Below are 23,600 nucleotides of genomic sequence, written 5' to 3' on the forward strand. Positions count from 1 at the left end.
TTTTTAATTGCATTGAACCCACGACGTGAGTTTTTAGTATATAGTATACACACATGATATGAATGATGCTCATAAACGGTTAAATTATACAGTAAGGAAGAAATTTTGTCATAGACAGTAACCTCGTCTATGACGCGCATTCAAAGAAAATTAGTAAGTATAAAAACTATGCACCGTCTCTAATCCTGTGATATTTGTGTAAACTGTAAAACTTTTTAAATTCTAGTGTTTTCTTATAATCTAACGATTAATTATCTAATTTTATCTATCTGCAACTTTCAGCGACATTTTTTTACTGTATATATATATATATGAATGTATTAATAAATATAATAAATAAATAAATATTGGACAACATCACATACATTACTCTGATCCCAATGTAAGTAGCTAAAGCACTTGTGTTATGGAAAATCAGAAGTAACGACGGTACCACATACACCCAGACCCAAGACAACATAGAAAACTAATGAACTTTTTCTACATCGACTCGGCCGGGAATCGAACCCGAGACCTCGGAGTGGCGTACCCATGAAAACCGGTGTACACACTACTCGACCACGGAGGTCGTCAAATTATTATACTTGTCTACATATATTTGTTTAACTTAACAAATAGGTATATAAAAAACTTCAAAAAGTCTTGCTAAACTGGACCATACATTTAATTTTGTAGTTTTAAAACATCGTATATGCGAAAAAAAACTCACTCGAAGAAAGCGCACTATGTGAGTTATACCCGCCGGAGGCACTGCATGGACTTAAAGCTCAAATTCATAATTAGACACAAATAAAAAATAAGACATTTTGTTTTCAGTTTTATTGAAAGAAATAATCTGTACAATCTAAGAAAAATATGTATCACAAAAGGACGTCTGTCGAAGGCACTACAGTACATTTACCCGCGGGATCGTTTATATTAAATCTATAATAATTTACTCGAAAATGTACATATTACATTAATATCAACAAATCTGTTTCTTAAGCCTTATTGACATTTTTAATAATAATAAATTAACCGTATGTCTCGTTACATTCCCGAGTTAACTACCCGACCCAGCGGTACCTTATAATCTACCAACAAAGTGATTGTCCAAAAATAAAGGAATTAATAACAATACTCTATGACCGACTACACACGGAGCTACTTTATAAAACTGTATACATTTCGTAGCTACGTGTGTAGTCGGGTCTGATTAAATACATTTTTAAATTTACAAAAAAAAAAACACGTAATAATTAAACATGTCAAATTCCACGTGGTACATACTTGCAGTCTTTGATTTCGTTGTGACTACCAGCATTAATTAAAATTACGATTATAATCACTATTTACATTATATTCGATGAATAATTATCAGTTATTGAATTAATTCGAATAGGAATACTCTGCGCAGAGCGAGGCTAAGAAACACCTAACACCGTGCGAACGAATACAGTGGCAACGTGACACGGGTCTTAGACACTAGTAACGTTTCAATGGCGAAAGTTACGGACATACGGACATATGGCTACGTATTCCGTAACAAATACGCATATACGGGAAACACGAAAACAGACATATATTCAAAACTCGATTAAAATGATTCTAATGACAGTGACATTTCTATTTGACAGTTCGTGACGTAACTATAAAACTAGTATCGACAGATAATAAATACTCAACGTACGAACGAACAGGCAATCACACTACTGGCTCTGTCAATGTTTACATTTAAAGCTACGTCACAGATGGAATTTTATACAACAAAAATATCTCTTTATACATTCGTAGACATATTGAGATCATAATGACTAAAGTTGTCATCGATTGCCACCATATTAATCATACACTCGCACACATGCATTTAGCTGTGACGACATTCCTATGTACATGTGTGTGAGGGCAATTATATTGCTAAATACATCGAAGGCATGTGCAAAACGCAAAAAAAAAAAAAACATAAAAAGACCTACACAAATACGGTGTAAAAATATAATAGACAAAAAATAACCACAGACAATACATCGTCATAGCAATATTATGCAACTATTTTTTTTTTTATTTAATTAATTATAAATGGCATTAGTCTCGAAGCGTTCAGGTACGCTTAAAATATAAAAAAAATATATACATACGTTATTAATAATTATTATTCGTTTGATTTTGCAAAATCATACTAAGCTACACAACCTGGCCGGCACTAGTTTTGATATTTATAAATTAGGAGAGGCGTTATTTCATTAGTAAATACGATGGCAAGACTTGACAATGCAAATTTTATATAAAATAGCCTCTGAATGCCGTACAAGGGTTACATTAGCGAGACGAGCAGTCGTTGCATCTCAAAACATTGGCGTGGCGAGACCAGCGCCCAGTGGGCATTTCACATACGTATTTCTTCTCCAATTCTCCACTTTTATTTTCCACTACCCGTCTCCTACGTCCCAATGTCATATTAATATTGTCATATTTCGTAAACATGAGTATAATCGTTTGATTGTCAATCAAATGACGTCTGAAGAGACCCCCGATATATAATTAAGTATAAATGTTTAACTCGTGTATAAATCTCTTAATTAGGTAACATTCAATCGCTATAAATATACTTATTATTTATGATTAAATATATCTTATCGTTGTCTCTATAAAGGCACAACATTTCGCGTAGATAATTGTATATAAATATAATTTTCGATTCTTTCAAGTTACTCGACACGATCTGGAGTCTTTTGGACTACTGACTACGATTTGGGACTCCGTTCGTTTCATCTCAATGGGTTTACAATTAACATTATCGCAATCGACTTCGAGTTTAAGTCGAAACGTAAGCCTCGTATAGAAAAAACTATTTCAGTGCAACAAACCCGTCAACGGAACGATCAAACACGTCATAATAATGACAACAATCTCCAAAATTACAACCCATAAGATTTTCCATAAAATCCGATGTCAAAACTGCCCAAATATACCAATCGAGAAGATGACATGGGTAGTCCAAAAGACGGCGACCTCCGGCGCGGCGACGCGTCACTGGCTGAGGCCGAAGAGCTTGAGCGCGTTGAAGGCGGTGGCGAGCGCCACGTCCTCGGGCCGCTCGGCCAGGAAGCCGGCGATGAGCTCCACGATGGCGGGCAGCGCGCACGGCTCGTTGCGTTGGAACGTGCAGTAGCGGTTGACGAACGTCATGGATCTGATTGATCAGAAAATAATACGCTTGTAGACATTTCTGCAAGATCGTCAGTGTGTAAGCCATTCGTTATGGCGCAATAATACTACTTTTTGAGTGAGCCAGTGTAATTAGTCACGGGACGAATAATTGTTAAATCTGAGGTTAGAATTGACGGTTAAAGTAGTATAATTTCCAGACACACAGTCTGAAGGTGGTATGTGTTCATCATGTTGAACATTTCTTTTTTTTTAATAAATTTGATTGATCCAGAGTTGAAAGTTATTTGTGAGTCATCATTATAACATATACAAACATTTATATGTAGGACTATATTTTTGTCACAATTATTAGTATTAAATCAGATTTATCAGGATAATCCTTGTATTTATTTAACAGTGATCAATGTGACTGAAGACAACGGTAGACGTTGATAGACACGAATCCTTAGATAATAGTCTGATACTAACAGATAAACTGGCATATCAATGCAGATAAACTACTTTAAACATTGTTATTAACATGAAAAAAATATATTAAAAAAAAAACAAAACTCTAAATCCGTCATTCGCACGCCTAGAGTTCAATAACATACCACATGGAAGTTTTCTCATTAGTAATTATTATAAATCAAAATAATATGTTCTACTCATTGCTTCTTATTAAAATAATGAATATTTTTCTCAAGCACGCGCAAGCCGAGATGGCCGATTTCCGGTTTAAGCACAAGCAAGTACCACTGAATTTTCTCGTGCTCGTCGGTGAAGGAAAACATCGTGGCGTCACATGCAATTGTCTAATTTCAATTACATTTTACCGCATTGGAGCAGCGTTGTTGAATTAGCTCCAACCTTCTCCCCGAAGGGAAAGGAAGCCTTAGGCCACCAGTGGGACATTTACAGGCAGTTAGTATTTGCGCAAGATGTTAAAATTACATTCGAAAAATATATAGGACTGTGTATAAAAAAATATATTAAAATTAAAAAAAAAAAAACGTTCCAGCAAAGTACTACGATAATTGTCTTTCATCCTTCAAACTCATATAGCAATTGCCTACTCAACCGACCACGACAATAACTCACTAATAAGTTCCAAAATGTCCATAATTTCGGCAAAGCCTTTCTCTTAAACATTCCAAAATACCCATCAGATATAAAAAATACCCCGTACCTCTCAGTTAACGAGTCCTTAACGTGCAGGGGCAGTTTCGAAGCCCTCATATTGGGGTACATGAAGGGCGAATCGGTCTCGACCAGCAATTTGTCCAACGGTAGTATCCTCTCTGAAAGCAACCGCCTTATACCACCGTCTGATTTATCCTTGCATATGTAACCTGTTATGCCGAGGTAGAAGCCCTTCTCTATATACTTTATGCCTTGCTCCACTGAGCCTGTGAAGGAGTGGACTACGACGGGCGGTAAGCGGTTGCCGAATTCGTCCAGAATTTTTATTAAATCTTCCTGGGCTTCCTTTTCGTGAACGAATAGTGGTTTTCTGAGATCGCACGCCATTTCCACCTGAAATCAATATTCGAGTTATAATACTTAATATATTCGATGTACTTAACAACAAGTGATTAATCTAAAATTAAGATTGCGATTCCGCCAATTATCATATTATAATCACATCGTTTTATAAACATATAATTATTTTAATTAGCATAAAATATTGCTTGAGAAAAATCACTTGAGTTTAATAACTTCATTTAACTGAGCTCTATACCAATTTTTTTTTTTTTATTATTATTTCTATATTTTGTCATTATAAAATAGAAGATTGATTCGCAAACAAAATGTCTCTACGGTACGTATTTTATGACAATTTAAGCCAAATAATTAATACAACTCCCTCGGTAGTTTAGTAACGTTATGTAAATACATATATACTATATATATATATATATATATATATTTATGGTATTCAGTATTATAGTTAATGTATTCTTATATATGTCTAAAAGGTTTTTAGACTGCAAATTTATAACATCTGATTCTTATTTTAAACTCAGTAAATAATATCATGAGAAAACACGTCTTTTAAAAATGCTAATGACTTCAAATTCAATGATAATGTAAATCAGAATGTAGTTATAACTTCCGTTCTTTTAACACCATGGACAAAAACATAGTTTACCCTTTTCTGACATGTATCTACACGACAATTACACGACACCCAATTGTCTGTATACCTGGTGGTTGAACGCAAGTGTCAATAATCACGTGTAAAACGGGAATAAAAAAACATTTAAAGCACTGAATTTTTAATAAAAAGAAAAAAACAATATCGACACGCAGAGCAACGTTCAAGTCGTGTTTTACTCACATTAGTGAAAGACAGAGAAATTGAAAGATTATGCTAAATAATACATTACTTTTATTAAGCCGAGATTCCTCAGGACACGTATATCTTCTAAGATTTTAAATTAACATGGTTATTTTTTATTACTACGAATGTCTGTTTTACTTGGTGGTAGGGCTTTGTGCAAGCCCGTCTGGGTAGGTACCACCCACTCATCAGATATTCTACCGCCAAATAACAGTACACTGTATTGTTGTGTTCCGGTTAGAAGGGTGAGTGAGCCAGTGTAATCACAGGCACAAGGGACATAACATCTTAGTTCCCAAGGTTGGTGGCGCATAGGTGATCTAAGGAATGGTTAATATTTCTTACAACGCCTTTGTCTATGGGCGGTGGTGACCACTTACCATCAGGTGGCCCATATGCTCGTCCGCCAACCAATGCCATAAAAAAAAAAAACGAGACAGATAATGTCGAAATATCGAGCTCCACCAAATAAAAATAAGCAAACATGGTAAATATCCCGTTTCAAATACTTATACGTATATCTTAATCGAAGACTTTGACTCGATTTTCATGTTGTTTAATTTGTGTTTACATTACGTTGAATGCTCAGTGTGAAAGAAAGAATCGTTATAATCTTATATATGTTTGGTTAAAATTCTGCCGAATGGGTATCGACCAATGCACATTCGAGCATTCCAACTTTTTGGAATATGCTACAAACCATCCTCAAGAGGAAATTAGTCCCACCGAAAGGACAATAGCAGCATACTAGTGAGTCGCACGCGGAACTTCGCGTTTAATCGACAGATTTTTACAAATTTCGAAACCTATGACAGGTTTTGTTTTGATTTAATTTCATTCTAAACTGACGACGTCTGTTCGCACGCCGCACTCTAACCCGGCTAATAACTCTTTCCCCTCTCTAAAATAAACTATTTATTTATCAAATCGTATCAATTTACTAAATTTGCAATCAAGACCTCTTTATTTTTCTGCACATCTACAATTGGAGCTCTTCAAAATGAGACCATAACCGATTTTTCATCAGCAGCTATCGTCCCATAATCACTGGGACAAAAATAGCCTTAAGCTATTAATATATAGGATTCCATGTACAATATGATATAAAAGCAAATAATATCTTTTAACCAGCGATATAGTAAATATGTACCATGTGGGTATTTTTCAAGTCAATACTGTGTAAGAGTTATCCAAATTAAGAGTAAATCTCTTTAAATAAATTGGTTTGATCTTCAGAGGTCAGAGCGATCAGTGCGCAGTCGCCTACACGTCACGGAATTTTTGTTAACCAGGGCTGTGTAAATATAATTCAACATACACTTTTAATGAGCATCTATTTAAATTGAAGAAAAAATATTTCATACACATTTATATTATAGTGAATCGAAAGATTGAAACTTTAAACGCGGTAAGATCACGGGCCGCGGAAGGAGCAAATCAAAATCAAATCAAAATATACTTTATTCAAGTAGGCTTTTACAAGCACTTTTAAATCGTCATTTAACAAACTATTTAAAGTAAAGCTACCACCGGTTCGGAATGTAGATTCTACCGAGAAGAACCGGCAAGAAACTCAGTTACTCTTTTTCAACATCTAAAAATACAGTCATGTTAGTTAAATACAATTATATATGTATGTTATGTCTCCTGCCTGGAAGTCAACAAGCATTAACTCCACGCTTTTTTATCATCTACCTATACTGACTGACTTGGTTATTCAAATAATTTAATCAATTTTAGTCTGGATTTCATCGATAATAATATATAAAAAAAAGTATATAGCATTTACGCCACGTATAAGGGCATAGAAGGGAAGAGCTTGATGGCATAAGAGAGCGTCACGTCTTATTCTATAAAAAAAAAAATATATAAAATCGGTACGAGGTCTCGCAATTGGAACACCTTATGATAATTGTACACCATCGCCCATAGACATTGGCCGTAAGAAATATCAACCATTCCTTACATCGCCAATGCACGACCAAACTTGATAACTCAGATATTATATCCCTTGTGCCTGTTACACTGGCTCACCCATCCTTCAATCCAGAACATAAGAATACTTAGTATTTGCGAGCGGTCGAATATCTGTTGAACGTTTCGTGCCTACCAGACGGGCTTGCACAACAAGCAAATATAAAGGCGTGGAATTAGTTGAGTGTCCAATAACTACGATATCAATAGTCTAAATTATGTTCCAACACGATAAACAACGTCTCAGTGTGACAGAAATACGATAACCAAGTAGACATAATCGTTTCTAAATTCAAGTGTTGTTTCCAATGTAAATATATGCAAGGGCTGTTTCAAATAGCTAAAATATAATTACTATCGTACATGCAAAATGAAAAAAAAAAACAAAAAATATCCCGCTGAGTTTCTTTCGCCGGTTCTTCTCAGGTCCGAGGTGTTAAATTCCGAACCGGTGGTAGATTTTTGACTATCAATAAGCACGTGTAAACACTTCTATATTGAATAAAGATTTTATGACTTTGACTTTGACCAATTTGTTTCGCTTATCTGCAGAGACAACAAGACACGTTCTGTATGGAATGAGGAAATGACTGACCGCCTCGGCTAGTTCTTCACTGATGCACTTTTATCTTTAACTTTAATTTTGCTATATCTCATTGAGATGAATACTTTATGCCACCATTTCATCGATCACTATGATACCCAACATGTAGATACGCTTTATATGTTTGTGACTATTTCCCTTGATCAATTCCAATCAAAATATTGTCTATTCAAGTGGGCTCTTGCGAGTAATTTTGGCTTAATTATATATAATAAAATTAAATTTAAAACTATCATCTGTTCGGAACGTAGAAGCAGTCGAGAAGCACCGACAAATAACTCAGTAGTTACAATGAGTTACATATAGTCTATTGCAATCCAAGTAGGAATAAAGATAAACAAACCTTAGATTTGCGTATTTCATGCGATTTACTAACTCAGCTATATCGTGCACTACTAAGAGTTTATGATTAAGATATCTTTATTTATAAAACAACACAATTACACTTAACTACATATATCCACTTTAATTTAAGAAATTATAAGTAATTTAAGTATTAAGAAAATATAAGTAATTTATTAAAGAGCCGAGATGGCCCAGTGGTTAGAACGCGTGCATCTTAACCGATGATTTCGGGTTCAAACCCAGGCAGGCACCACTGAATTTTCATGTGCTTAATTTGTGTTTATAATTCATCTCGTGCTCGGCGGTAAAGGAAAACATCGTGAGGAAACCTGCGTGTGTCTAATTTCAACGAAATTCTGCCACATGTGTATTCCACCAACCCGCATTGGAGCAGCGTGGTGGAATATGCTCCATACCTTCTCCTCAACGGGAGAGGAGGCCTTAGCCCAGCAGTGGGAAATTTACAGGCTGATTATATCCACTTTAATTTTACATCCAAAATTTCGATAACAGTTTCGTCGACGTCCAAAACGCCATAATTGTTCTCGACCAATAATATCGCGTCAATTTGCTGTCAAATGTTGTTTATTTGACTTTTCTCCTCTTATGGTTGGAATAGAAGTCATTAGTCCTCGCTCGCGCTTCGGTCACGTCTTAGGGGTTGATCGTTAGATATTAGACATACAGAATTAGAGTTTTCAATATCGGTTGTGATTCGGACGTGAAAGAGCAACAGACAGACAGTGTTACATACGGATTTATAATATTATATATATACGTACATATTCGTACTTATTGTATGTATTGTGTATTAGATTATATACTGTACATATTTAATATGTATTGATAATATAATTTATTTATTACTTTTAGTAAAATTATATATATTTTTTTTAATACATATTTTCCTTTTTCTTATAAATTTATTAACATAAGAATTGATAACATTAAGTGCATAAATATATACAAATATGAATTAAAAATAGTTACTGTATATATCTCGACGGCGTGGAATGGTGGCAAGAATGCTAGCAGCATTATATTATTATTTTAGTAATAGATTCATGTCATTTTATTCATTATTACAGCACCACCCAACTCATATTATATGAGCCATAACCTAATACCTAACCTCGTCTCGAAACTTGTCTCGAATAGATCGCTATGTACCGATAAGGTCGCCAAAATTGTACGCGTCTTTTATTTTAAGGCTTGATCTGTGTGTTGTGTTTATTTACTTTCTGCGTGTGGTGTATAATAAAAGTATAAAGTAAAGTAATATTACCGTAGATTAAATAATAAAACTTTATATTAAATAATTATTAATTTGTACTTTTATTTATTACGATTAAGTTTATCGTAGGTATACACTTTATTGTTACTTTATTGTTAATTTTTAATCTTCCTAAAACTTATTGAATGCGTTGTTCACCTTTAATTAACTTATTATTATTTTAGTAGTTTATAAACTTCAAAACTTTCATAGATGACCTCCTTTATTTGGTTCACCAAACAAAAAAAAAAACCTTGTCCCGCATGGAATTAAACGAATACCAATTGAGTAGCACTTAAATTTCTATACCGTTGAACCGATCGCCATGAAACGTCTGCCGGGATTAGCTCGTAAGTATATTATATACGTTCTATACTATACACTTACGACCTAAACCCGGCAGACGTTATTACCACATAATATATAATAGGTATAAAAATATAACCATGTATTTAGATGCGTCTCCGATTACATGTACCTAACCACAACATATACGTTACATAACCGACCAACTGTAAATAAAAATATCATCAAAACATAACCGCTTACATAATATATTATATATATAATTACATTACACATATATCTTAAATTGGCTTCCAAATTGTGCACAAAATGTAATCGAGTAGACACTGTATCATGTTTTATAGAATACTAGATGTGCCCGCGACTTCTTGCGTATTTGAATTTAACAAAAAAAGGTTAATGCTGTAGCCTTATTACATCAGCTTTCTGCCAGTGAGAGTCCCGTCAAAATCGGTCCAGCCGTTCCACAGATTAGCCGGATAAAACAGACAGACACAAAAATTGAAAAAAATATTATTTTGGTATATCTACCGTATACGCATTCATATGCATTTAGTAAAAAGCGATTATTTTAATATTACAAACAGACATTCACGTTTTGTTATATGTATATATATATGCGTATCGAGGCTGGAAGAGACACATTTTTTATGCAGCTTCCGGTATATCATTTTTATAATGTCCTTTAGAGGACAGAAATATTTATTAAATAGTCAGAAACGATGCAGGTGACGTGGTCACTGTGTGAGAACCAAACGAACGTATTTCATTAAATAATTTTAAAAAAGGTATCTCGTGTATTACAATACAAAGGAAAGGAAGAAGTAAGATAAACAAACACATAATCCTTACGATTTGGTAATCGCTCTGCTATTTTACACTCAAAACATTTCTCGATCAATTTTTCTTACGTACGTGAGCCGAGATGGCCCAGTGGTTAGAACGCGTGCATCTTAACCGATGATTTCGGGTTCAAACCCAGGCAGGCACCACTGAATTTTCATGTGCTTAATTTGTGTTTATAATTCATCTCGTGCTCGGCGGTGAAGGAAAACACCGTGAGGAAACCTGCATGTGTCTAATTTCAACGAAATTCTGCCACATGTGTATTCCACCAACCCGCATTGGAGCAGCGTGGTGGAATATGCTCCAAACCTTCTCCTCAACGGGAGAGGAGGCCTTAGCCCAGCAGTGGGAAATTTACAGGCTGATTATGTTATGTTTATGTTTATGTTATGTACATACATACATACACTTTAATTTTACATCCAAAGTTACGATAACAATTTCGCCAACATTCAACACCGTAATTTTTCACGAATACGTAATTAACACCAAGATTATTTCAGATCTGACCAATGAATGAACGTAAGAGAACTAGATACGGTTTCGCATTGTAATTGTAAATCTCGTTAAAAATTTTCCTCTCCGTAATTTCTTCCGATGCATGAACATGAGATGAATGATCATAAACACGAACAAGTCAGTATTTTTATATTCAGTTTCGACTTTGAAGCTTTGGAAACTAAATACAACCGATTCGAATTGTAGAATTAAAGATAAACAAACGACATTAACCTTCAATTGGCGTGACGTCATTGGTCAGATCTGAAATAATCTTGGTTCACATTTGATCGTATTTGAGCTAGATAAATAAATATCCGTGTCATTTCTATAAATCATACGTTTGAAGTTTACGGGTTTTTTTTTGTTTTAAAATGAATATGTATCATTAACCTTCACCTTCGCGTTTTAGGAGTTGTTCATCAGTATAAAAAATATGCCTATGCCTTCCTTGGCAATCAAGCATGTTTCATAAAAAAAATCAGCAAATTCAGTTCAGTAGTAGATATAACCGTGAAAGCGTTACAGACGGACAGAGTTACTTTCTCATTTATGGTATTAGTAGATGTTTATCTAATTGTCTTGTTAATTAAACGTTTAATTTATATCCGAGATGGTCCATGGCGTGAATCTTAACCAATGATTGTGGGTTCGAGCCCAGGCAAGCACCACTGAGTTTGCACCACTTGAGTAGTTAATCTGTGTATATAGTTTACAGAACACAACATAGTCAGTCATTAAGCCCCAAAACATTCTCAAAAGGGAGAGACCTTACTTCATCAGTCGGTTTTTTTAAATATTTAATGAGGTAAAATCGTGGAGCACGTCTTGTAGTCTCGAACATAAAGGTTAATATGTGAAATTTTAAACGTTTAATACCTGTTACCCCTAACAGTGTCCTACTCCACTTGCACGTTCAACGACGCGGCGCGATGTCACTAGCTATATTTAGCGTCGAGTCGGTTCGCAACGTTTTGCATGTTTCGTTTCAGCGATAAACCGACAGACTCAATTGACGAAGCGAAATTGAAATTATTCACGTGTTTTCAACTTGTTAAGAATTAAAATTCATTTATTCATTGTACAAAGCATTATATCTAGTTATTCATCAAGTAAAAACTAACATAGTTTCGAAAAAGAAAATTCTATGGAGGATAATTCTACTTACATATAACAGTTCTGTTATGTTTCCTATTCCGATCTACTTTGCACGTGTCCAATGCTGATACTAAACATACTACAGAATGTCTCTATATAAATGCTGTAAAGGGCCATTTCGATCTACAATAAATGCACAATGTATTTAAGGTACTTTATTTGATAAAGGATTAATGTTGTATTGCTTAAAATTATTAAGCAATTATTAAACCAATTATTTCTCGTAAAAAAAGTATTAAAAATTGTTTATTTTGAGTATCCTCAAGGGATAAACATACACCACTCCAGACATTTTTGTAGAGCTTTTTAAGGTGTCCAGTAACCGCATCAAAATCCGTTGCGTAGTTTTAAAGATCTAAGCATACATAGGGACAGACAGGCAGCGGGAAGCGACTTTGTTCTGTACCACGTAGTGATGATATGACCGCGATCATACTCCGTATCAACTTCGACCGAACCGCAAACGAATCGTTGTGCTCCGTCGAATAGAGAACGACTTAACGGCGACGATAACGTTCTATTCTACTGCGATAAACTGACTAAGTGTAAATTAGTTAGTAAATTGGCACCCTGTCCCGACGAAACAAAACCATGAGTTTTTTTTGTTTTTGGCAATATTTGCAATTCCAAATTTAAAAAATCAACAATACCTAATTTGATAAACCAAAGATTTATCTCAAAGTCCAAACATTATTTCTAAATTTAAAACAGTTTATACTGCGCCCAAACTCTCTGGTCTTGTCGAATTGTCGTTGCATCTATGACTGAGGGAATGTATAGTACTATTCCCAACACAAGAGGACAAAAACAAAACAAACAACATTTGAATCTGAAATGATATTAATTATGATTTTAAAAAAAATGTCTTTTTGATCAAGCAACGACAAAGCTGTTATTGGGACTTTGGAAGTAATTAATATGGATATAAGTAGTTAAGTGTAATAGTAATGTATTATAAATAATGACGTATTAATCAAGAGAGCCGAGATGGCCCAGTGGTTAGAACGCGTGCATCTTAACCGATGATTTCGGATTCAAACCCAGGCAGGCACCACTGAGTTTTCATGTGCTTAATTTGGGTTTATAATTCATCTCGTGCTCGGCGGGGAAAGAAAACCTGCATGTGACTAATTTCAACGAAATCCTGCCACATGTGTATTCCACCAATCCGCATTGGAGCAGCGTGGTGGAATATGCTCCAAACCTTCTCAAAAAAAAGGGAGAGGAGGCCTTAGCCCAGCAGTGGGAAATTTATAGGCTGCTGTAATGTAATGTAATCAAGAAAAGTTAGTAGCACCCAACATAGCCGTGTTATTTGCAAATCGCATGGAATACGTGCATCTAAGTTGTGTTTAAATGCATTCCTCCTTCGATTGGAATAGGTTATAGAGCGCATCGGTGCTTGCGAACACAAATCCCTACGGCTGGTAAATTCAGTGGTGCTTGCCTGGGTTGAACTCGCAAACATCGGTTAAGATGCACGCGTTCTAACCACTGGGCCATCTCGGCCTAAATGTGAGTATCAATTTAGAAATATTTTCTTATATTTAATATTTAAAACCAGTTAATTTGTGTATAGTATATTCCAAACGAATAAGCAATAAATATAAACAAACCTTAGATAAACGCACTACAAACAATTATCGATCAAATAATCTTTATTTACAATAGAACTCTATTAAATTTCACTACTAATATTAACTTTAATTATAATTCCAATGCTGCGATAGCAGTTTCGTCGACATTCAAAAAGCCATTTTTTCGCGAATCCATAAAGAATATCATAGATTATAAACGCTGTCGACCAATGATATCGGATCGATTCGATGTCAAATAATCTATTTGTTCTTATTCATCTCGGGGTTTGAATAGATTTTATGTCTTAATTTTTTAGTTAGAAGATTTCTAGCACTGATTGCTTTCAAGGAAATACCAATATACTTATTTCCTTCAATCAAAACTACTAACGGAAATATCCCAAGATGTCAGAATCGAACCTGCAATTTAATATCACTAAGTGGCCGTTAGTACATGTAACCTTAGTAATATTATTAATGTGAAAGTTTCGATACGTGGATGTTTTTACTCAATTACATCAGAGCGACTGAAGGGAATTGAAAGAAATTTAGCATAAAGATAGCTAAAGTCTAGAAGAGTCACGGCTGGTTATTAGTAATAAATAAGTAACAATACTGATACACCTGACTTCCTCTACCAAAATATTTCCCGGAAGAATTTACCGATTTACAAATAAAACCGCTTTTCGTATGGTTTTGATAGAGAAATAGTACAATTCTTTATCCGTTTGTCCAAGTCCTTTTGACGTAAGTATTGTACTTCTGACCAATTTCAATCAAGGCACCCATTCTCAAAATAGACTGACTGTGCAGATCATATTAAAATGCTCGAGGGTGTGCTCCAAAACCTCATAATCCGATAGGGCGGACACAATCGAAGAGTTCAGGCGCACGACCAATGGATTTACTTGCTTTTCGAGGAAAGTTATTGTTAACATTGCCAACTTTCAACTAACTTGCTATACTTTTGGACTACTCCCAAAACTTTTCATTGGGTTACGCGGACTTTGAAGCCAGGACTACACCAACGATAAATAATTTGTTGAACGACGACTTGCTGATTCGCTATTGTATTTACGCATTTCGTTTTATCCTCTGGGTATAACCACAATGAAGTGGTTGGAAGACAGTATCAATTCACCGACACATTGTTTAATAACGCCAGAAGTGAATAATAATTACTAACATGAATTACTCATACAATCACCGCCTTCAATTAGAACATTACGTCAAATTTAAATCAATTTGATTGTTTACGTAATTATTCAGAGGAATATAGGTAACGAATTCACTTTCGCGTGACGAGAAACTGCCTAAGCCGACGAAAGTTATGACTCTTTTTTTTTATTAAGAAAAGGCGGTTAAATATCTTTAATCTCTTCGAATCATTTTTAATTTAACTTCCATAGAATATACAGAGTCGAGGGTCCCAGTGAATAGAACGCATCGATCATAATTGAAACTCTTGGTCAACCGGGCAAGTACGACTGATATATTATAAATGTGGAAGCAACTCTGTCTGTCTATTTATCTGTTGCCCTTTCAAGATCAAACCACCGAATAGAATTTAATTACATTCGGTGTGAAGCAAGCTCGAACACCAAGAAAGTACATGTGCTGCTTTTTTATGGCAAATATCTAACGACCAACTCCTCGAACGCGAGCGAAACCGCGGCCAACAACTAGTATCACATTTGCTTCATTTGTGTTTATAATTTATTTATTCTATAATATAGGCGGACGGGCAAATAATCCACCTAACGGTCTGCACCTTCACCTTATTTCCGAACCAGTGGTAGATTTTTGACACTCAATAAGTGTAACGCATCTATAATAAATAAAGATTATGACTTTTAGTGTCAAATGTCATTCTGCCTGTGTGTGCGGGAGGAGTGTATAACTTATAAACTCATACATCGAACGTACGCAGTCGCATAACAAGTTCTAATTATAATTTATCCACGCTATGCATAGCCTTGAAAATGTGAAAACCGAATGAACTCATTAAAGCGTCTTACATACGTGTGAAAAATACTATTAAAAACCTGTTTTTTGGGTTCATCGAAACCTTAAGAAACCAAAACTATACATACCTAACACACAAAAGATAAAAAAATTATATATAATAATACTTATTTTACAGTGATATTCACATGCGTAAATTAAAACGAATTGTAATAATATATGACGCCATGGTGACCGTCACCGTGACATGTGCAAGCAATACCGTGATGCCCTCCCCTGAAGAATCCTCTCCGATTCTACCGCTGGTTTATTAGTGGGTATTCCGGTAAGCTGGGAAGCACCAGGCTTTCTCAGCAACGGCGAGTCCCATATTCCCTACTCTACATGGGGCAAAAAGGTAAGATCGTTTTTCAACGAAAAAAAAGGACACCATGGCGGTCGGTGGTCGATTTATTAAGGCAATTCTACTAACTTATAACGGAAACGATACGTTCTCGCTTCTACTCCGATTCAATGTCGACTATTCCTTACAAAAATTCATATTAGCTTAATCGTAACTGAGGAAAAATTCTACTCACTAATATCGGTTACGAATATTGTCCGATCCAAGTTTAATCAAACCACAAGAGGATCGTTGCGGCAGTTGAGAAAGAAAACGGCTGAACGGCAACGGTTGTTTCGGTCGAATACTTTGATAAGTCAATCATGAGATCGGTCAGGGTGTCGGTCAGTACTCACCTGCCGCTTGAAGACTTCCCGCTGCACGCTCGGCTCGGAGAAGTCCTTGGTGTAGTTGAGGCCGCACTCGCCGAGCGCGACGCACTCGGGCGCGGCCGCCGTGGCCGCCAGCTCCGCCCACGCCTCCTCCTCAGACATGGACTTCGCGTCGTGGGGGTGCACGCCTAGGCCCACGGTATACTATTACCCACTGATACATACCTCACCAACTATTTACAATTATTACCGATTCATATAACCAAGCGATAGCTATTGATAGAAAATAATGGAGAATATTAAATAAGTTACAATATTATGGATAATAATGGCAGGATTGGTTCAATTGTTTAAAAAAAAAAGCATTTGCACGATTTGGCCCACACAACAACCCACACAGGAGTTAAATAAAAGCTTGTATCATATAGTTGTGTCTGTTAAGGGGGATGAGTGAGCTATTTAATTTAATTTACATGTACAAATGACAAAGCACCATCAAACGATTGACAATGTTCTGCCACTCAACATAAGCTGACCTGTATTTCTATTTAAAAAATATATATTCCAATTATGTTCTTAAAATAATGTTATATAAAATAACTTACAAAATATAGTTTTATTCAATCTCATATGAACATACAATCTCGTTGGATAGCTTGTTACATTTAGAATTCAATGAACAAGTAAGCCACGCACATTTTGCTTTTCTATTATAAATAGCACAAGAACACGAAATTCTGTCTTGTCACGTCAACAGTTTCAATTTAAATTACTCGGTGATCGAGCATTGTTCAAGACAGCCAATCCAGGTAGAGTCTATTCCAATCAAAGAAGTAAATAAGACAAACAAACCTTAGATTTACGTATTCCATGCAACTTACTAATATCTCTAGTACATTGTATGCACTAACTGTTCATTATTTAAATATATCTTTACTTATATCACTAAATACTATTCCAATACAGTACTTATATCCTAATTTGATTTAAAAATGTTCAAATGCCGTATTTTCACAATTTCATCAAGAATACCATAGTTTAGTAAAGCTATGTCAAATATAATTCAATGTTAAATGTTATTTATTGGGCTTTTGCCCTTTTGTGGTTAGATTAGACTATAGGTAGACCCACTTATTAGATATTTTATTGCCTGACAGTAGTGTTGTTATCTGGTTTGGGGTGTGTGAGCCAAGGCACAGGCATAAGGGATATAAAATCTTAACCAAATCCCAAAGTTGGTGGAGTATTAGCATGAAAGAAATAATGAATATTTATTAAAGCAACATGTCTATGCGCAGTGGAGACCACTTACCATCAGGCCCATTTAAAAAATATTTACAACAGATGAAACTACTAATAACAGATACTTTTATGATAGCATTACACACTAAAACTTCCACATAAACGCGCTGCATCCGAGTTTTATATATATTTGTTAACTTGTTTTTTCAGTTAGGCATTACAAAGTCACATTATTAATTAGTACAGATTTTAATTATACAAATTCAATGAAGAAATCATACCTGCTGTAGAATATATTGTGCTGGGGTACAAGCGGGTCAGTCTCAGTGCTTCTTTACTGCTTCGAACCGATGTTCCTGTGACCATGATCTTCTGGACGCCTGGGATAATATTATTTTATAAAATTATTAAGTATTTATAAATAAAATATCCTTTATTGAAGTTGGCTTTTTATCCATCATTTTTAAATTGAAAGTTCAACAGAGAAGAAACATGAAACTAATTAAGTACTATTTGTCACCAATTAAATGTCATGGTTATATTAATTAAATACACTCAAATTTATTTTTATAAGAATATATAAGTACAAATTATGCTCAGATCAAATAATTTACATATCAGTGATATATTAAATAATAAATCTAACAAGATTACAATTAGAAAGTCATTTTCAATGCTCAATGAATATTCAGATGTTGCATTGTAATGCTATTGTTTTTTTTGAGCCAATTATCAGAGATATATAGAAATGTTCATACGAACGATTAAATCTACAACCAAAATCAACACAAATGTTTCGCGTTTTTTTCGCGGAACGACTAATATTAATTAATTCTGTCGTTGCATTTAGCACATATTTGCACGCAAGTTTTATTTACACGTAATATTTTCAGTTCTCACACGTACCTGCATCTTTTGCCCTTTGAACCACAGAATCGAGATCACGGCTATATTTCTTGTTTGTTAAGTTTGCGCCAATGTCGATCACAATAAGATTCTCGTAACATCCCTTAAGTTCTTCGGATATCTGGATTTCTTCAGACGTCATACTTAATTTTGTATGAAGCTTATTGGTGCGGTGTTTACCTAAAAAATTACAATAATTTTATTATTGTATTCTCAGAAACACTTTTAAAAACTATAAATTACTTACAAATTGTATCAAACACTCCTGCTTAATAAGCTTCTTAATTTTTATTATTAATAGTCAAAATGTACACCCTTTTCACTGAGATGCCACCATGTTTTTGAGGAAAGTTTGCGTTTTTCTAGTACAATTTGTAATGTCAGATACAACGCCCCCTGATTTGCTATTAAGTCTCATGCAGAAACATTCCATTGGTTGTTGTTATTATTATCCACTTAGAAATCCTACAAATAGAAATAACTTCATTCTGGTAGCGTTTTGTTGCAATGCTGTCACTGCCGTATGTATCTTCGTGACTGTAAACATTTTACGTCATGAGTTTTATTCTAAATTATTATTAATAAAATATCAAATTAAACAAGAAAATTTAGGTTCTTGTTTTTAAATATTATAATATTTAATACTATTTTCATTTTTATTTTAACTTTACAAAAATAAGAATCGGTACATTAAACGCAAAACGTATAAAAAAACTAAAATGTCAAGTAGACATTGACGTTCATATTTGATTAAGAAATCAAATAGAAAAGTCATTCTTAAAGAGAAAACAACGCTTAATTATAATATTCTTATTTTAGTAGTATTATATAAAATATTCTCAAATTACAAAAACGTAAAAAAGTTCAAAATACAAAAGAAATACAAAAATGACTGCGCGTAACTTTGTTTCGAGAAATCTAGCTGTAATAATTATGGTCCCATTTATTATTGGCGCTCATTACGGTTGGTATAAGTTACAGAAACTGGACAGTCTCGTTCCAGCTGACGATCGAAAAAAATTACCATTTGCATCGGTAAGTTCATATTATTTATAGTTCTATTCTTCTTCTATTTAACTATTTTTTCCAAAATATATTCGATAAGATACAATAATAAATGAGAGTATTTATAATCTGAGTCATTTATTTACCAATAATAATTATAGCACAGATTTAAAAATTATCTGTACTCTAACATCTTAATCTTATCTTAAATATTCTATAATAATCTTAAATAAATTAAAGTGTATAAATGTAATTATAGGCACATGTAATATAACATCTTAGAAGCCATGTTGGACTGTGTTCAATCATCTTTTCAATGTTCATATGATGCTGCCATCCCTTATGGTTGCATATATATTTTATCTTATAAAAGATATCTGCCTCATTGTAAAAAAGAAAACTTAATTATTTTATTTTGTTTCAGATTTTCAAATAAGGAATAATAAAAATAGCCCATGTACATATTAGAATTAAAAAACAAATGAATACAAACTATAACATTATAAGCATATAATATAAAATAGTATATTTTCAGGCTTTGTAATATTAAATATGTTGAGTTTTATAATTAAACATTAGTTGTATTTTAATAGAAAATTATTAAGATTTAACAACTTTTTTTTTTTTAAACCCACCAGTTTCTTTTATATGTCTTCTTTAATATTATAAGTTGTCTATATGTCAGTGGATTGTATCTATGTAACTTGTAACTATGTAAAATACAGAATAAATTTATTAGTAATAACGATTACAGTGTTTACAAGCTAAATATTTACATATTTTATGAGCTTGTATAGCTTATATTATTCTATAAAACCCAATACTTACTTAGGTATACAACTTTTTATTGAGCATATACCATACCTATAACTTGTAACAATAATTATTTCAGTATGTACCCAGTTTATTTTTTTAGGTAATATGATTTCTATATCAGATTATATTATTTATATATGAGATTATCATTATTATACATCACCATCAGTATTAAAGTAAAAGATTTAGACATATGTCACGATAGTCGACCTCAATTCAATCGAAAAATAAAGAATTTTATTTGTGCACAATTCTAATCATATGGTTTATCTTATTATTTATTATATAATAGTTTAAAAAATGTATTGTATTTCTTACTTTTAATTATTATGCTTATGTTTAATTCATATTTTCAATAATTACATTGTGTAATATGATAATGTAAGATGAGACTACCTGTAAGTAGTAGAACTTTTGCCTTGATCATTTTGAAATGTATTTTTTTATTTTGGTTGTGATATTGTATCTGCTGTTGGTTGTCCTAATGAAAATAAAATAAAATAAATAAGTTATAGTTCATAAATCCGATAGATTTTATAAAAGATTATATCTATTGAGAGCGAACATACAGATACATAATAAGTACAATTACGGTTTTCTGTCTTGATCATTCCATAATACTATTGGAGGTGTAAACCCAAGCTAAAATAATAATATTCATTATAAAAATAAAGTTGTTTTTTATATTCTAATAATTATATAATTAATATTATATAATATATAATTGCCTGCCGTTAGCTTGTTAATGATGAACTTTATCCTAGGTTTGAGCTTATACTTAAGCATATAGATTCCTTGTTGACCGATTATTAACAGTGTGGAGTTAGCAATAGTACAGTAAAATGGGTGTTCCTGCACTTGCATACGAGGTTGTACACTGTTATACCTTAAGACTTCTAGATAAGCCAGTCTGCTGAATATGACTGATTAGGACTGTTTTTTCAACTGAATATAATGAATGTTTATTGTTACGTTTATTGGTAAGGATTTCTGTAGGCCCATCTGAGTAGATATAACCCACTCATCAAAATTTGATAAGGTAAGGTTAGTGACGCATTGCCGATGTTATTAATTAAAAATGATAGTTTTTTTTTTTATAAAATAAAACTGCATTAAAATAAATTGTAATATTTATTATCCTACTCGCTTTTAGATTCATTGAAACAATACACGCGCGAATCAAACCCTAGACATTTTATAAAAATAGTGATATTATTGTAATCGTCATTTAATTAAATAAAATTGACAATGAAAAACACTTTATTTAATAGAATAAATATTTAAAATTAGATCCGCTGTCGCGCGAGTGGCGCTAGTCATATCGTCGGCAGGTGGCCGCGCGACTCGATCTCGGACTTCTTTTTAGGCTGTGACCGCTCCGTCACTATCAGCTGTGGCAGCATTGGGGATGATTGCACCTGAAATTTTGGATATAGAATTAGAACGAAGATCACTCGTTGAAATTCGAACAAACACGACTGACATAAAAAGCCGAATTTACGATGTTCGATGAAAAAAATGCGTCTTTATTATTTATTTACTGAAAAAGTAACACCGCCAACTTATCACTAAGCACTTAAAATGAATAACTGACGTGCGTAACATTCAAAGTGATACGTCTTTAAAGGTGTAAACAATATTGAATAATAGAACTATAATATAACTATAGAAATTACTGATGATATGATAGAACAACATTTTAAAACAATACACACCTTTTGGTGCTTCTAGTTATAAAGTGCGTTTCTATGATAGCATCAAAACACGCATTTTCCAAACGACATTGCCTTAGGGTATTTACCTTAATATATTTTGAAGAACCTGAGGTTATAAAATCTTAGTTACCTACATAATATGCTTCTGTGTTGTTACTCAGTAACAGCCTGTGATTTTCCCACCGCTGGACTAAGGCCTCCTCTCACTTTGAGAAGTTTTGCAGCATATAAGCTGCCCCAATATGGGTTGATGGATACATATGTGGCAGAATTTTGTTGAAATTGGACATATGCAGGTTTCCTCACACTATTTTCTTTCACCGTCGAGGACGAAAAGAATTATAAAAATAAATTAAGTTCATGACAATTGGGGCCTGGATTCACCTGCAATCATTGGCTAAGATACACGCTACCTAAAAACTGGGACATCGCGGCTCTAATTCTTTGATTTTAAATGACATAAATACACCCTTTGACGTTTCGTTTTACTGCTGTCTTATTTTTAACGACTAGTTTTTAAAAACAAAGTTTTCATTCTTGTATACATTACGCGCACTTGAGTTGAATCGAAAACTTGTTTAATTGTTGCTCCTATTTAGATACAAAGTATTAATTCCGAATAGGAATTAATTTATAAATTCTAACGTCGATTAGTGCAGCTACCTCACTGCAGTAGATTAACAATATGATTATAGTTTTTGATTGATTGCAGTAGAATAGCCTTTAGGTTGACCTTTTCATGTAATGCAATTTCCAAGTTGACCTTTTTAACCCTCAATAGGTTAAAACTTTATGCAAAATAGTTGCATGACCGCAACACGAGGATTATATTAATTTCAAGCGATGTTGCGGTATTTTAATATGTTATTTACTTGGAATATATCACGTATATAACTCTGTATTACACTGAAATTAGTATTATTTTGGATACCATTTAAATAAAAAAAAAACAGTCCTTTTTTATTGACAAATTAAAAAACAACCAGTGTTATTCCGTTATATTTTCTTTTCAGAGCCAAGATGTTGCAGTGGTTAAAATAGGTCAATCTTAACCGAAGATGCTGGGTTCAAACCCAGAAAAGTATCAATTAATTGTCTTAGGCTTGACTATCCACCTGCTCGGTGAATGACATCGTAAGGAAACCATGTGTCTGGTGAAAATTTATATGCCACATGTGTATAG

General features: G+C 33.7%; 2 protein-coding genes and 1 long non-coding RNA gene across 6 annotated transcripts in view; 1 reads left to right on the plus strand and 2 right to left on the minus strand.

Moving 5' to 3' along the window:
* Window positions 1–804: 804 nt before the first annotated feature.
* LOC113402786 (3'-5' ssDNA/RNA exonuclease TatD) lies at window positions 805–19,286 on the minus strand. The gene is made up of 6 exons (XM_026643099.2): window positions 19,129–19,286; window positions 18,882–19,061; window positions 18,257–18,355; window positions 16,758–16,921; window positions 4,319–4,665; window positions 805–3,172 (listed from the first exon to the last, which is right to left on the minus strand). Exons 2-6 carry the CDS (start codon window positions 19,021–19,023, stop codon window positions 3,010–3,012), a joined length of 915 nt encoding a protein of 304 aa, XP_026498884.2. The 5' UTR covers window positions 19,024–19,061; window positions 19,129–19,286; the 3' UTR covers window positions 805–3,009.
* A 358-nt stretch (window positions 19,287–19,644) lies between these two features.
* Window positions 19,645–20,500, plus strand: LOC113402813 (uncharacterized). Its single transcript, XR_003369252.2, has 2 exons — window positions 19,645–19,916; window positions 20,311–20,500. It is a non-coding gene; the product is annotated as an uncharacterized LOC113402813 (long non-coding RNA).
* Window positions 20,501–21,820: 1,320 nt separating this feature from the next.
* Window positions 21,821–23,600, minus strand: part of LOC113402832 (cyclin-dependent kinase-like 1) — a 42,477-nt gene continuing 40,697 nt past the window's right edge. For 3 of the 4 annotated variants that reach the window (XM_064217876.1, XM_026643164.2, XM_064217874.1), the window contains exon 9: window positions 21,821–22,120. In XM_064217876.1, coding sequence (XP_064073946.1) covers window positions 22,090–22,120 — 31 coding nt within the window. In that variant the 3' untranslated portion in view covers window positions 21,821–22,089. The remainder of the gene's footprint in view (window positions 22,121–23,600) is intronic. The other variant, XM_064217873.1, reaches the window with a different exon arrangement.

The sequence above is a fragment of the Vanessa tameamea genome, chromosome 19 (genome assembly GCF_037043105.1).
Source record: "Vanessa tameamea isolate UH-Manoa-2023 chromosome 19, ilVanTame1 primary haplotype, whole genome shotgun sequence".
In the NCBI taxonomy this organism is placed as follows: Eukaryota; Metazoa; Arthropoda; class Insecta; order Lepidoptera; family Nymphalidae; genus Vanessa; species Vanessa tameamea.